The 17,121-nt window shown below is 38.6% G+C and overlaps 1 protein-coding gene across 2 annotated transcripts in view; it reads right to left on the bottom strand.

Moving 5' to 3' along the window:
• TRHDE (thyrotropin releasing hormone degrading enzyme) overlaps nucleotides 1-17,121 on the bottom strand; it is a 236,612-nt gene that overhangs the window by 94,971 nt on the left and 124,520 nt on the right. For both annotated transcript variants that reach the window (XM_026699463.2, XM_087934471.1), the window contains exon 6: nucleotides 11,308-11,445. In XM_026699463.2, the coding sequence (XP_026555248.1) occupies nucleotides 11,308-11,445 (138 nt within the window). The remainder of the gene's footprint in view (nucleotides 1-11,307; nucleotides 11,446-17,121) is intronic.

Genomic DNA, 17,121 nt, shown 5'->3' with positions numbered 1-17,121 from the left:
CAGCCCCAGTATCCAACTAAAATAGTATGACTGAAGCAAAACAAAAAAACAAAAATAAAAACCAACCCTAGGCTTTACCTATTAGTTTTGTGGTTTTACAATAAGCACCTATGGTAAATTCCTGGATAAGAAAGCATTAGCAAGCAGATAGTTTTTCTTTTAAAGCAGTACTTTATGTTGACTTCCCTCAGTCTACATTAGCTTTTCAACAAATGGAAATTTGGGCAATCATTGAAAACAAAAAGGGGAGAGTATCCCAAGTGCCAGTAGAATATTTCATTACATATAAATATAATAGTTTTTTGTAAGATTCCTTTATCAAGGGCATTGTGCTTATTAGCAAAAATATTTTAGTTCAAAGTCTATACAATAATTTCCTACTGGTACAGTGAATATTAGCTCTTTAATAATCATACTTTATTATAACCCTGGAATTGAGTTGCAAAGTCATTGATTTGATCTCTTATCTGCCTCAGCCACATGCTAAAGATTTTAAGGAGTTTAAAAGAAGTCTGTAAAAATTTGTTCCTTAGGTACATGCCATAAATCTGAATTTCTCATATGTAGAATGAAGTTTTGAGCACAAGCCAGAAATGAAGAATATGGCGTTTGGAAGAGACTGAGCTGAAGTCTTCACTCCGGTCTGTGTTTCCAGCGGGAACACGGACCGTTCCTATTGGCTCCTATTGGCCGTTTGACAGCCGGCTATAAAAGGGAGCTGTCAAATGGCATCAGCTGTTGTCCGCCAATTGGCTGCTTTGTTAGTGCGACAGCCGTGGCAACCCTTTATTGTTTCAATAAAGTAAAAGCTGAAGTTCGCTCCGAGTTTGCCTCAGGTTATTCCGCCACTCCACAACACTGGTGACAAGGGCGGGATCCCTATAAGAGGCAAACAGGCAAAGAATCGCTGAGCAAAGTCATTACAAAAAGAGCTGAAGTCACTACCGAGCTGAATGTCACTTTAAGAGCTACTGTCACTATTCGCGAGCGCAAATTTCAATTTTCATCGAAAGATACGGCACCGCTGAGTCGAGATGACTTTGAACCCAGCATTCCTGCTTTTCAGACCAACAGCGGAAACATGGGAGTCCTACAGAAACCTATTTGACTGTTTCCTAGATGCCATAGACCTTGCTGACATTTCCGATCATAGGAAAAAGTCCTACTTTTTAAGTTTTTGCGGAGCCATAGCGTTTGACACTGCTACAGCATTATTGGCTCCACATTCAATTAAGACTGTTCTATGGGAAGAATTGCAGGAAATTCTTTCCAACCACTATTCCCCTAAGCCATCCCAAATTGCCAGGCATCATGCTTTTAGGAGACGGATTCAGGCTGAGGGAGAGACTATTAGTGGGTACATGGCTGCCCTACAAACAGCTGCCTTGCAGCTGTTAGAGACTATCTGGAAGACATGTTATTAGACCAACTAGTTTGTGGAGTCAGGGATTTAAGGCTACAAAGGCGTCTATTGGCTAAAAGGGTTTTAACCCTTAAATTAGCAATTGAAGCAAGCTGCTGAACTATCAGCACTTTCAGCAGCAGAAATTCAGGGAAATCCAATTAGCCAGGGCAACTCAGCCATCCATTACGATGAAGCCTCCTCAGAAGAAGGCTATGAAGGAGCTAATGATGTAAATCGCCTCAGGCAGCAAAAAAACAGTCAAGGGGAAAACAGGCCAAACCCCAATCTACCTCCACAGCATCAGCCCATTTGTCTAAGCTGTGGGGGAAACCACCTCAGGGCATCCTGCAAGTTCAGGAATGCCATTTGTCTAAAAAGCCAAAGGAAGGGTCATTTAGCCCGGATCTGTCAAGCAGGAAAGACTTTTGCCCAAAAGCCTCAGACAATCCAACATTTCCAAAAACAAGTTGAAGACTGTTCTACCTGCTATCAAGCCAAGCTGACTAACAAAGGCTCTAACAAAATTAGTGTTTTTGTTTCTATAGAAGGAAAACCTTGCAGGATGGAGGTTGACACAGGCTCAGCACTGTCCATCATCTCATGGAACACCTTGAAACAACTACTTCCCAGAATGGCTAAGAAGAAGCTTCACGGCTGCCAGCTAACTCTATGTGACTACCAAGGCAGAACCATCCCAGTCATCAGAAAAAGCAAGTTTTTTGTACAATTTCAAAATTTTAAAGGTCACTTGCCTTTAGTAGTGCCCTCCCTAGCCTGTTAGGGTTAGACTGGTTCCCTGCCCTTGGCCTCCATATAAGCGGAATCCACTCTATTACAAATGCTGAAGTGGACACCTTGTTTAATGACTATGCTGATGTGTTCAGCGAGGGGCTGGGCTGTTATTCAGACAACCCAATATCTTTCAACTTGGATCCTCAGGCAGTACCAATCCGTTTAAAGCCTTGAAGGGTACCTTTTGCAATCCGCCCCAAGTTAGACATGGAGCTTGACAAATTAATTAAACAAGGTGCATTAGAGCCTGTGGACTTCGCAAAATGGGAAACCCCAATAGTGACACCCCTGAAGAAAGATGGGAGCATAAGAATCTGCGCGGATTACAAGATGTCATCGAACAAATATTTACAAGTCAGCGCTTATCCAGTCCCTGTTATCCAGCACTACTACATTCTTTTGAGACAGGAACCATTTTCGCTAAATTAGACATGTCACAGGCCTATCAACAGTTCCCTGTTGATGACACAGCCACTGAACTACAAACTATTGTAACACACAGGGGCGCTTTCAAATGTAGGTGCCTCCAATTTGGCGTAAGTGTAGCCCTAGGAATTTTCCAATCCTTAATGGAAAGACTTCTTCAAGGATTACCGGGCGTAGTTCCATATTTTGATGACATTTTAATATCTGCCCCTTACAAGCCTCAGTTACTGCAAAGAGTCAGAGGAGTCCTCGATCGTTTCAGACAGCATGGTCTTAAGTTAAAGAAAGACAAGTGCACTATTGCCACCCCACAGGTAGAATTTTGGGGATACAGAATTGACGCCTCTGGCATTCACCCAATCGAATCCAAAGTAAGGGCTATTCATGAGGCACCCAGCCAACTAACAAAACCGAGCTCCAGGCCTTTTTAGGACTTCTTAACTTTTATGCTTCATTTTTGCCTCATAAAGCTTCTGTTGCAGAGCCTCTGCACAGACTCTTGGACAAGCAATCCCCCTGGACTGGGGACCTAGGGAAGCCCATGCCTTCCATGCTATCAAATCATTACTTACATCCAATGCTGTCCTGATACAATTTAATGAACATTTACCTTTAGTTTTAGCAGCAGATGCTTCTCCTTTTGGCATAGGTGCTGTTTTAAGTCATAGACTGCCTAACGGTTCTGAGGCACCCATTGCCTTTTTCTCCAGAACTTTTTCCCCAGCTGAGTGCAACTACAGCCAAATTGATAAGGAGGCTTTGGCTGCAGTTGCTTCTGTTAAAAAATTCCATGAGTTTCTATATGGACACTATTTCGAGTTGATCACAGATCACAAGCCTCTGTTAGGCCTTCTGTCTGGAGAGAGACAAACTCCTCAGATTTTGTCTCCAAGATTTTGTCTCCAGATGGACCTTATTTCTGGCTGCCTATTCCTATACACTGGTTCATCGTCCTGGCAAGAGTCTATGCCACGCTGATGCTCTTAGTCACTGCCCACTGCCTGTTCCTGTGGAAGATCCTGCACCAACTACTGCTGTTTTCCAGATCAATGATCTCAAACTCCCCATCACTGCCCTAGATATCGCTGCCCACTCTTCCAGGGACAAGGTAATCGCCCAAGCTCTTGACTGGGAAGGGGGTGGCCAGCAATTCCTTATGCCCCCAAATTCCTGCCTTTCAAAATTTGCCAGCAAGAACTAACTTCTTTGCAAGGCTGTTTACTTTGGGGAATGAGGGTAGTTATCCCTTCCAAGTTGCAAGACTCAATTTTAAAGGTCCTGCATAAGGGCCCATCCCGGCATTGTCAGGATGAAGGCCCTGGCTCACAGTTATGTGTGGTGGCCAGGCATGGATGCTCAGATTACAAGTTGGGCGAATGTTTGTCAGCCATGCCAAGCTACCAGACCTGTTCCACCCACATCCACTCCAGGCAGGTGGGAAGATTCTGTGGCCCCTTGGTCCCGGGTGCATGTTGATCTGGCTGGCCCCATTCATAGACATACATTCCTGGTGATGGTTGATTCTTTTTCTAAATGAGTAGAACTGACCTTGATGCCCACCACAACTTCAGAAGCTGTCATTAAGGCTCTATCAAGGATATTCGCTACTCATGGCCTCCCTGACACCATCGTGTCTGATAACGGCCCCCAGTTTACTTGCTTTGAGTTTGAGGTCTTCCTAACCAACTTAGGAATAAGGCACGCACTTACAGCTCCTTTTCATCCTGCCAGTAATGGCCTGGCTGAAAGGGCAGTCAGATCAGTTAAGGAGGCCCTGGCAAGATTTGGCCAATAGATTGGCACTCTAGGCTCACTAAGTACCTCCTGACCCAGGACACAACCCCCTGTGCCACCACTAATAGGTCTCCAGCTGAACGTCTCATGGGTAGATGTCTGAAGACCACCCTAGACAGACTCCATCCGCATTATGCCCCAGTCACACCCCTAGGGTCCAAAAGCCAGGCAAGGGAGTTCACTGAGAATGACCAGGACTATGCCCAGAACTATGCGGGACACCCTTTGTGGATGCCTGGGCAAATTGTGGTGGTAACTGGTTCTAAGTCTTACAGGGTCCTAGTGCAAGACAGGAGCATATGGCACCGCCATATCGATCAGCTTAGAAGGCATTGGAGTGCGTCTGCAGATGGCCCTCAAGATGTTCCTGCAACAGAGAAACTGCCGGTGCCCAAAGAAACTTCCCTCGGATCCGACAAGAACACAAGCCTACCTGAACAGCCATCGGTCCCTCGCCCAGAAACACCTGAAGCTGAGATGCCAGCTTCGTCGGCACCAGAAGTTGCCCAGCAAGCAGAAAAGTTCCTTCCAGCAGCAGCTTCATCAGGACTTAGAAGATCTGGCTGCCTGCACAAGCGCCTGAGTTATCTAAAGGACTATGCATGCTCCGTTCTGGGGGAAAAGAGTGTGGTGTTCGGAAGAGACCGAGCTGAAGTCTTCACTCCGGTCCATGTTTCCAGCGGGAACACGGACCGTTCCTATTGGATGATGCCGTTTGACAGCCGGCTATAAAAGGGAGCTGTTCAACGGCATCAGCTGTTGTCCGCCAGCTGGCTGCCTTGTTAGCACAGCAGCCGTGGCAAGCCTTGTTTCAATAAAGTAAAAGCTGAAGTTCGCTCCAAGTTTGCCTCAGGTTATTCCGCCACTCCACAACAAAGATTTTGAAGAATATTATGCAGCCTCTTCTGACTCTGGGGAGAATGGAAATGCTCATCAATATAGTTTCCTAATCTGAAGAAGGCATTTACAAAGATAACTGGTCTTCCAGGTATGCTTACTGCTAACAAAAAGGCTCATATCCTCACAATAGAGTACACTGATGAATTTATTATTACAGTAAGTAAAATGTTTGCATGGTTTTCCTGAAATGTATACTTACGACACTAGGAACTCTGACAATATTTCACAAAATGATAGAAGCTTCCTTTGCTGGAATAGTTAAAGAGAATGGTTTGTGATTTATCTGAGAAAATGTTGAGAAATCCATCATATACAGAATGAAAAAATGCAACTTTGCCTCCTGGTACAGTTTACAGTACTAAACAATTTTTCTCTCGGATAGATGTTGACATGCTAAAGAGAGAATAAATCTTTGAGGAAATGATCAGATGAGGAAACTTCATGAATACAATCTGACCGTATATCTGGAGGAAACAAGTCCATATTTTATATTCATATATCACGCTTGTAAAAGATAAACTCCTCTTAGACAGTACACTTATTAAAGATACAAGCAATGAGTTCAGCAGTATATATTTTTGTAAGACCTTAGACAATCCAAAATTTCCTAGTTCTCAGTTGTAATATGGAGTTACTTAAATTGACCATATCAGGAAAATATCTTATCTCTTTTAAGCTTATGGAGAGTACAATCTACATAGTCATCACTACTAATTGCCCTTTTTCTAGACCTCAAAGTCACAGTGTCACAATGTCATCACATGACGTAGCATGACTTTTTTCCCTTCACTAAAATGGGAGTGTGGGTGGTCAGCGCAAGATACATCTGGACCACAGGCTGAAATTTTGAGGCCCCTGCTTCAGAATAATGAGGCTGGAGAAGAGCCATGAGCCCATCAGTGCTGCACTGTAGACAAACATAGGAGAATACAAAAACTGTCAATTCCTCACCCCTGAATTATAGTACCTTCCTTAGTAATAAAATTCCTTTGCACCACTGCAATACAAAAACGGTAAAATATGTAGTGCTATTCTCTCCCACTTCCCCTCCCCACTATGTTTTCAGTTCATTCAATGTGCATTTCTCTATTTCATAACAAATGTGTTGGTATGAAGGACAACTACCTAGTTATCAAGACATAATTCATTCTGCTGATAAATTCTCACTGAAAGCCGTGGATAGCATGACGTAATAAATTTCCAGGCATTTTCCCCAAGCATTGCTGCAATAGGAAAGTGAGAGCCACTATGTGTGGGAGTCAGTGGAAGGAAAATGACTCATTTGAGTCCAGAGTAGGAGTTATACAAGTTTGGTATATGTTACTTATATAAGTAGGGGAATTCTGAGATAGAATATGGGGGATAGAGTAAGGAAAAGAACTTTTGAAAATAAGAAAATAACTCATTCCTAAGTCTTGGTGAGCTCTAGCACTGTAGATTGCAAAATTGAACATTTTTCCAATGTGATGTGCTGTGTCCAAAAGGGAAGGAAATTGACTCAATTTTCCAGGAGAATGACAATCTGTGAACATAGTAATGTAGCATCAATGCCAGAACAGTGTAAATACCATGCATGGAGGGCATAAAAAGCTGAAAACTGCAGGGCATAAAATATTTCATATGTCAAATGCTATTTTCAGAGGTGACAAATTACACATTAACATATCTTTAACTGTATTTTAATATTATTACCATTAATTGTATTATCTACAATAATAAAGTTTGTGATGGGAGATACCATGACATTATAAAGATAAATGTTCCCTCAGGCATTTCCTCCTTCATCCTTAATTACTACAGTTCTGAAAGAAAAAAAATAGACGAATGAGAGAAATATACATATCCTGTATCTCCACATTCATGTGGACAAAAAAGATTCATATAAGTACCAGAGATTTATTTGAAGACTATTTATAGTAGTGGATATTACACTTAGAGAAAACTAGTTAAATGGTATTCATTCATGGTTATCAATGGTATATTACTCCAATATTGATTATTAAAACTAATAATTCGTTTTCTAAAAAACATTGGAAACGTAAGAATCAGGTTAAATATTTGGTGGTAACATTGTAAAAATCCAATTTTTTAAAAAAAAATTCTACGAGTGATTAGTCTGATGGTCATCTAGTTATCTGATATCCTTACATTTCATAGGCAACTGTGGTTGTCATCTTCAAAGGCAAAGTAATTTGATCTGTAGAGAACATCTCAGTGCTCATAGGCAATTGAGGAGGTGCTCACAGGCAATTGACTCTTAGTTCTCATAGGCAATTGACGGATCTCTTGTCATTTATCACAAAATTAAACTCTGATTGGATAGCATCACCAGAATTCTGTAGTTTCTGTTTGGTTCTTTGCCTAGGTGAATTTGTAATTGGTCTGATTTGAACATGGTCCAAAGGAACTAATTCTTTACTGAACTGTCTTTAAAATACACCCTGCTTCTTATTCCTTCAAGTGAGACTGCTGAAGATTCATCATGTTAGTTAAGTAGGAGCAGTTTTATCCCAGGGTGATCTAAAGCTCAAAGTCAGGCTTTGTTAACTTTTAGAATCTCTTCCTTCTTGTTAAAGTTGCCGTTGCCGGCATATTTATAAATCTTCATAGTCATGTAAACATGATTTTACAAATATGCTAACATTTATGTCTCTGTAAATTTAATTTAAATTTCATACGGGACAGGGTAAGTGGATTGAATCCATAATATACATTAGCATAAAAGCATTGTAAAAATGCAGCAAGATATTTGACAATATAATTTGTAGGAGGGCCAATGGTACTTAAAATCACACAAAAGAGGACATATCTTTCATGGAACCTTGATAAGCCATCTAAAAGAAGAATATAAAAAACTTAAATAGGACCTAACGGTTATTATTATAAACTAATTTTCTCACCAAAATCATCATCACCATCATTTTTATCTGAGATGCACAAAAGTCTTTGCAGAAGAGAACTCCTGCCACTACATTTTGCATGGATTTCACTGGGGACTCAAAAAGGCAGTCCAGAAATAGGAAATGTAAACTATTTCCATACTATTCCAACTATTGCCAAGAAATGTTTTTGACAATTCATGAAGTCATGAGGTATTAAGTATAATTTAAAGGAGACTTTCTATCAATTAGTAGCATTTTTACAACTTCTTTTTCATGATGATCCACTTACAAATATATATAGTTTATTAACATAACTTATTCTTGTACATTTATACAGATAATGGTAGCATCACTGGAAATACAGAATGCTACTTCTAAATTGGTTTAAACATACATATTCAAATGAAGTTTCAGACTGATGTACTCTGTTGTTGAACCTTAGATAAAGGTTCATGCTCCCTCATGATGTTTTTTTACATGAATAGCCATGGAGAGCATAAAATGTAATGCAGCAGAACATTTATTCTCATAGATACTTTGGACTAAGAATATTCCTGTCTGTTCTCAAAATGCATGGAAAAATTGAAAATCAAAAGAATATGGTAAAGCAGCCATAATGGACTGTTTTATTCAGAATATTTTGAATGACCAAGTGTTTATTCATGATAAACAGCATGCATTTTATAAAAATAAGTACTGTAAAATGAATATTAGATTAAAAGAACTAGAATTATGAAAGGTTCATCTAAGCAGATACAGCAAAAAGAAAAAAATCAGAATTATAGGAGTTTATTTTACACTGATGGTGTTATAAATAAGCATATATATACAAATGAGCACAATACAGAAGCCTGATGATGCCGAAACTTTGCTACAACTTTAAAAGCACAACTACAATGACGTGGGAAAATACCCAAACAAAGCTGAATACCATACATGTAAGTACCCGCGAAAACTTAAGAATATATGTGTGTGTGTGTGTGTGTGTATCTTTGGTTATTCGGGTTTTCTCCCACGTAAGATTGGAAGTATCTAGGCAACGTTTCGATGAAGTCTCATTCATCATCTTCAGGCTTGTGTCTTCGGCTCTGTGCTTCTCAGAGTAATGTGAGCTTGCAGCTGCTTCTTCCTTTTAACTGCTAGTGGGGGTGTGACTTGATTGGGTGGGGGCTTGGCTGTGTTCTGATTGGGTGGGGGTGTGTTCTCATTGGTTGGGGGTTCTTCATGTTAGGTACTCGTCCGTTCGTGAGGGCGGGTTTCCAAATGGCTGGTAGGTGGGAGGTGTCATCTTGTTTATTCATGCTGTGTGGGCGTTTTTCTATCTCTATGGCTTCTCTGATTATTCTGTTGTTGAAGTGTTCGGTTTTGGCGATAGTTCTGGTATTTTTAAAGTCAATCTCATGTCCTGTGGCTTTGAGGTGTTGAACCAGGGAAGAGGTCGGTTCTTCTTTTTTGATTGAGTTTGTCACAATTTTTAAGAAGGGCCTACTCTATAGAAGATTTGAGTTGCTGGATTCTATGGCCAAATACAAGCACTTCCACAATTTGCCATATCATGAAAGAACTTGCATAAGCAGTACACCAGCCATTGAAAGCATTACTCATGTTTTTGTTCAACTGTCAATTATATGTCCCTTTAAGCTTAGATATTTATCATATATCTTGGGAACTACAGCCCACTGGGAACCAAATTAGATTGTTCTAGTGTGTAATGTATCTATTGTAAACTTATTGCTAAGTTTTTAATTAAGACAGTTGAGCTAAGAATCTGATACATCAAACAAACTGGGGTAGCCTGTAAAGAAGATTCACTCATCTGATTGCTGACTCCTCGTATTATCACATATGTATTTTATCATTGTATTTTATCCTGGGATCATATTATGTATTTTATTTTATTATGCATTTTATTTTTATCTTATTGATAAGGTTGCAAGACTAATCAATTAATATTCTACTCTACTCCACTCATCCCATTCCTTCTTAAATTAATTATTCATGTTGTTATTTATTATATTCGTACAATCACACAAGTGTCCCAGCAGTTCACATACATCTAAAGAAGTACAATAAAATATCCACAGGGGGGGAAAGCAAACTGCCAAAATCAAATCCTGCAGTTACCAATAAGACAACATCTGCTCAGGTTCCCAAAAACTCTCAAAAATAATTTAGCTTTTAAATGTTTGTAGAAAGCCAAATTTTTCACGCTATTTTATAGTATAGGCACTCCTATAGGAAAGTTGAACTTATGAGTTTACACCATTCTTATCTCAGGAAAATGAGGACCACTATCAGATTCATCTGGGCCATCCAAGACAGGAATGCTGAAATTAGTTTTAATAATAATGGACCATAAAATAAATTGCCCCTTTTACTATGCATTATTGGAATTTGCACTAAGGAAACAGTGTCTTTTTTAAAATATATATTTAATCTTGTACTAATGTATTGTATTGTTTGTGTTTATTTGTATGGTTTTTTTTAATGTTGCAATACATTTTTGTAGTCACCTGCCAGTTTTATCATTTTTGCAGTCTGGGTGTTTTTGAATTCTGATAAAGTCAAAGTGCAGTTTTTTTTTCTAAATAAAACTATACTGATTAATTGGTTGAAAGGTTTTAAATAAGATATAAGATTATAAAGAATATAAACTTTCTGACCTTGAGGTACAACTGATTTTTTTCATAGGGCCTAGAAAGCAGTAAGTTAAAATGATTGTGTTAGGAACGCCAATTCTTAATTTGACTAGCTATAATTACTGTAAAGTATGTTGGACTCGTAACTAACCATAGATACAAATGACATTAATCTGAATACTAAAAACAAATGAATCTCTTATTAAACTTGATTTATATTATTATGATCATTTCAGTATTCACGACTATTTTCAACTGAACTGCCTTGTAATAGAACATTATTTTCAAGAGCCTCCGAGGAAACTTTCTGTAATCTCTACCTGGAATTTCTCTTATTGCAATGCTGATCAAAGTAGAATGGGATGTTAGTAGAACATAGAAGAAGAAATAATTGAGAACATGAAGCTAAAAAATAAATGCCAGAAAAATCCCACAAATATACAACTTGTGTCCTTTCTTCTGTTCCCACCTTTTTATAGGCGATCCAGTCAAAGACTCGATCAATATCTGTGGCCTGCTGCACATCTTGTGACACGGGATGAGAACTTGTCAGGCCATCAAGTAACATGACTTCATGTAAGACATCAGTCAGAAACCTCTGCTTCTCCTGAAACGCAACAAAACATGCTCATACATTTGTAGTGGGATTATTGATACATTCCTTTTTACAGAATAATTTTACAGAGACATCCATTAGATTTATGAGATTTTTTTCCCCATCGACTTGTACATTATCATAATCATTTTCTGAGAAAGATGAACGTCAATACTTCATGGCTTCAAACAAAGTACTCTTATTTAGGGGAAGAAAGATATTTTATTAATCACTTTTAGATTATATTTACCTACATTGCCTGTACTTTTGAATTGATGTATACTAAATCTTCTGAGAAGTTCACGTCTCTCTCTCACACACACACGTGCACACACACACACACACACACACACACATATTCTAATAGATAACTATTTCATGATGTTGTACGTTACATGGAAAATAATATTTATCTATGTGCTAATATAAATTGTTCTCTGCAATATAAAATGCCGTTCCATTTGTGATCCATTTAGAAATTCAGTGGCAGCGATGAATTATGAATTTTTAGGAAAAAATTATCTCTGCCATCAGGTAAAGATGCCTTTGAGTCACGGTCAATTCTTGGGAGATTATCTGGACATAGTGAAGCTTCATGATGATAAAATGTGTTACTTTATCTTCATTCTAGAATTATATGACAATGGCTATTAATTAAGATTTTAAACTGAAAATTAAGAAGCACAGGCAAAACAGGTATAAATAGGCTATTTAATTATGAACGTCTTGATTCATGTTTCCAAATTCTAAAAGTCTACTAAAGGCGAAAGGTTCAAACTTGCTATTATGTTATGGTTTACAGTGGTATTTTCCATTTTACAGGAAATTTTCAATCACAGGCTGGATAATCATCTATTAGAAATGGTGTAATGAGTCCTGCAGTATGCAGGGGATTGGATTTGATGGTCCTTTAGGGTTAGGGTTCCAATTCTATGATTCCATCACAAGCCCTGCACCATTAAAATCAGATACTTATTGACACGGACAATTCACTTCTATTAGGAGAATAGAAAGCAGGGGTGTCAAACCTGCGATGAGGCCAAATTCAGGCCCAGTTCTCTGTTGCTGTATGCAGAGCAACTAGTCTGTGGGACTATTATAAGAAAATAGTTCAGACCTTCTAACCTCACAATCTTTAATTTTTGGCAGGAGAAGTTGGAAGGTCTGAACTATTTTTTTTTACCGTAGTCCCACAGATTACTTTCACTGCACATGGTGGCAGTGAAAGGAGCTGGAAAGGTTAGTGAAGAGATGTGGCTGCCCTGGGTGGCAGCGGTGGAGGGGATGAGGGTTTGCCATGGCTGGTCTGGCTGAAGGGTCCCTAGTTAAGCCAGGGCAAGCAGGGTGGGCAGCTCTGCATCCCCTGCCTTGCTTCATCCTCCACTCCCCCACCTCGCTTTGTTCTTCATTCTTCGCCACTTCTTCTCCTTGCTCTCCACCATAACCTAGCAGGAAGCTGAGTAATGCACTGGTGTGGCAGCCATAAAGCAAGGTGGTGGTGGGTGAAGCAAGGCAGGGGGTACAGAGCTGCCCTCCATGCCCTGGCTTACCTAAGTGCCCCACCAGCCAGCTCTGCAACTGCCACCACAGAAAGAGAGAGAGAGAGAGAGCTCTCCAATCTCTCTGTGTGTGACCGCGATCCATCCGCCAAGGCACTTAAGCTGCTAGCAGTGGTATGGATCAGTGGTGGGATTCAAAAAAATTTACTACTGGTTCTATGGGCATAGTTTGGTGGGCGTGGCAGGGGAAGGATACTGTAAAATCTCCAGTCAGAGGTGGTATTTGCTGGTTTTCCAAACTACTCAAAATTTCCACTACCGGTTCTCCAGAACTGGTCAGAACCTGCCGAATACCACCTCTGGTATGGATGGCAGGAGCCACCTGAGCAGCCATGATTCCCCACTCCCCAACCAACCATTTAGCACCTCCTGACCTGATCCCTTGCCTGGCCAGCTATTCTGGGGTGAGAATATCATTATAGAGCAGTATGTCCTTGGTTTAGAAGTATCCTGAACTAAAATTGCAGCCATATCTTAAGTTTTCATGGCAGAACAAGGCACTGAGTCACATTTGCCCTGTTTGAAAAACTAAATCGTGGAGCCCATACAATAATGATATACTGAGATTTGCTACCCATTCATTACATTTTTAACAACCCAACATCTGGAGAACCCTGATACTTGCAGACATTATTTGGTAGTTACATGTATTTTATACCAAACTGTTATTATTTTACTGTTGTACTTCTTACATTTTAAAGCAATTGATAAACAATATAAATTCAGATAAAGCACATAGATATCACTATAATTATATGCTACCTCTTGGTAACAATTATGCACTGATATTTTCAAGAATTGTGTACAAGCTATTCTATTTAAAGCTTGAAAGTAAAACAGCAGCAATCAAAATGTATGTCGGCATAAGTTGTTCATTTATAACTAGCAATTAAATTAAAGGAACTATATATGAATAAAATGTATAAATGAAGAGTTCACTCAACTTATGTTCCTGTTTTCAAAAATATATACATTATCTTTTTCCTTATGATAGTTCATAAGTTTATTATATACATAAGAGAAAAAGGAAGTCACTTTTCCTGGATTTATAATACTGGTTGACATAAAAACAACTACTTAAGATAATTATTATGGCAGTAATGCAATATTGAGGCTGATATAACAAATAATGGTTCCAAAGTCTAATACTATCAAACATAAGCAATCTACCATCTCTGCATGTGGACTGAGCTACTCTTGGTGCAGCCCATAGAATCCTAAGGATGCTTCCCCAAGTTCTTTTCTTTTTTCCTTTTTTTCCCCACTACCCAACCAATCAGCAATTAGCTAGTGTGTTTCCCCACTATCAGTTGAAGTTATTTTGAGGAATTGTCATGAAATGCCTGCCTAAAAAAAATGCTGAGACGATACTTGAGAGCAGTTTTCAATACAGGTAATCCTTGACTTACAACCACAATTGAGCCCAAAATTTATTTTGTAAAGTAAAACGTTTGTTTTGCCCCTTTTTACAGCCTTTCTTGCCACAGTTGTTAAGTGAATCACTGAAGTTGTTAAGTTAGTAACATGGTTAAGTGAATCTGGCTTCCCCATTGACTTTTCTTGTCAGAAGGTTGCAAAAGGAGAATCACATGACACCAGGATATTGCAACCATCACTGCAACCATATGACTCACTTGCCAAGTGTCTGGATTTTGATCACATGACCTTGGGGATGTGCAATGGTCATAAGTGTAAAAATGGTCATATGTCATTTTTTTCAGTGCCACTGTAACTTCAAACAGTCACTAAATTAACTATTGTAAGTCAAGGACTACCTGTATCTTAAATGATGATACATGAAAGTTCTTAAAATTAATCTTTATTGCTGCAGAAAGAAGGACCAGGGACAGGAGGTTAAAACTAAAGGGTTAAAACTCAAATTAGATGTCAGGAAGAACTTCCTGATTGTATAGGCTCTTAACCAGTAGAATAGTTGCCATATGAAGTGGTGAGTTTTTCCCTGGATGTCTTTGATCAGAGGCTGAATGGTCAACTACCGAAGACACTCTAGTGGGTGCTGCACTCATGGAGGTTAGATTTGATGAAATCTAAGGGTTTTTTTTCGATGAACAATGAAGCACTATAAGTATTACATATTCATAACAGGTTACTATCAGTGGAAAATGAGACAAAACTAATACCAGAATTTTATTGGGTATATTAATTAAAAGCTCTTTATCTAGATCCTGAAACAAGAATAGTTACAGAAGGAATATTTCCTTTAAAAGATTGAAAATAAAGTCTCTACATTACTTGAAAGCATTAAATTTATGATGAAGTAAAAAAATATTTCCAAAATAATTCATTGAATTAATGAAATCAGTTGAGACAATCTAAGTATTAATTGGAAACTTTATGCACTTTTATGATTTGAATTGTAAATTTCATGAAATGTTACAGCATTTTAATGAAGATGATAAATATTTTAAGATGATAAATAGTTTAAGGCAAGTAAAATCTACTTATAGTTTTATTCATCTTTGTTTAAAATCCTATTCAGGAAATGAGACCGCCCTCCAGGGTTCTATGTTGTGTATGATGAGATACTTTAAATTAGCTAGCTAAAACAACTTTACCTTAATGATGCTCAATTAATATTTATTTTTGTGTTATTAAATCCACTCATGTCTGATTTTATAAAAAGAGAATGATTATATGCAGTTATTTCAATTTTAAACTAGCTTCAGTTTTCCAGGAGAAATGATAGAATCAACTAGAGAATGGAGTACTATTTTATTTATTTTATTTATTTTTATTTGCCAATTGCTTACAAGATAATAGGTATAAGTTAAAACATAGTTATGAATACACGGATACATATAAGAAAAAAAAATTAAAAGAAACAATAGGACAGGGACGGTAGGCATGTTGGTGCACTTATGCACGCCCCTTACAGACCTCTTAGGAAAGGGATGAGGTCAATAGTAGACAGTCTAAGTTTAAAGTTTTTGGGGCTTGGGGAAAAAAAAACCCCAGAGTCAGGTAAAGTATTCCAGACATTGACAACCCTGTTGCTGAAGTCGTATTTCCTGCAATCCAGTTTGGTGCAATTAACCTTGAGTTTGTATCTATTGTTTGCTCTTGTGTTGTTATGCTTGAAGCTGAAGTATTCATTGACAGGTAGGACATTGCAATGTATGATTTTATATATTATACTTAGATCGGACTGAAGGCGGCATAGTTCTAGGTTTTCTAGGTCTAGAATTTTGAGTCTGGTGGCATAAGGTATTCTGCAACGAGTAGAGGAGTGGAGAACTGTTCTTGTGAAATATTTCTGGGCTTTCTCAACTGTGTTAATATCAGATACGTAATGTGGGTTCCAGACTGATGAGCTGTATTCGAGTATTGGTCTAGCAAATGTTTTTTATGCTCTAGTTAGTGGTGTAATATCACCAGAGAAAAAGCTACGTAAGATTAGGTTAACAACTCTTAATGCCTTTTTGGCTATGTAGTTACAGTGGGCTCTAGCACTTAGGTCATTAGAGATGAGTACTCCAAGGTCCTTGACAAAGTTTGGATCATCAACAAGGTCTTGACTATTCAGCTTGTATTTTATTTTCTGATTTTTTTTGCCAATCTGTAGGACAGAGCATTTATTTGTTGAGATTTGAAGTTGCCATTTGTTTGACCATTCTGATACATGGTCAAGGTCTTTTTGAAGGGTAGCAGTATTGTCTGTGGTGTTGAACAGCTTTATATCATCAGCAAAGAGAACGCAGTTACTCTTGATATGATCACAGAGGTCATTTATGTAGAGTATGAAAAGAGTTGGTCCTAGAACACTGCCTTGGGGAGCACCACTGTTGACAGGTACAGAATTTGATAGGATGCTCCCAATTTTGACTATTTGTTGTCTGTTTGACAGGAATGCTTCTATCCAGTTATGCAGGTGTCCAGAGATACCGTAAGATTTTAGTTTTAGGGGTAGTTTGTCGTGTACCACTGAATCAAAGGCTTTACAGAAGTCTACGTAGATTGCGTCTATTGCTTTGTCCTGATCGAGATGTGTAGTCCATATGTTTTTGCAGTGTAAGAGTTGCAGATTACAGGATAGCTTTTTCCTAAAACCAAATTGTTTATTAGACAGTACGTTATTTGTTTCTAAGTGGAGGATGATGGATTGGTTAAT

The sequence above is a fragment of the Pseudonaja textilis genome, chromosome 5, assembly GCF_049901715.1.
Source record: "Pseudonaja textilis isolate UNSWEBS1 chromosome 5, rPseTex1.2, whole genome shotgun sequence".
Lineage (NCBI taxonomy): Eukaryota > Metazoa > Chordata > Lepidosauria > Squamata > Elapidae > Pseudonaja > Pseudonaja textilis.
This window is presented reverse-complemented; position numbering and strand designations above follow the sequence as displayed.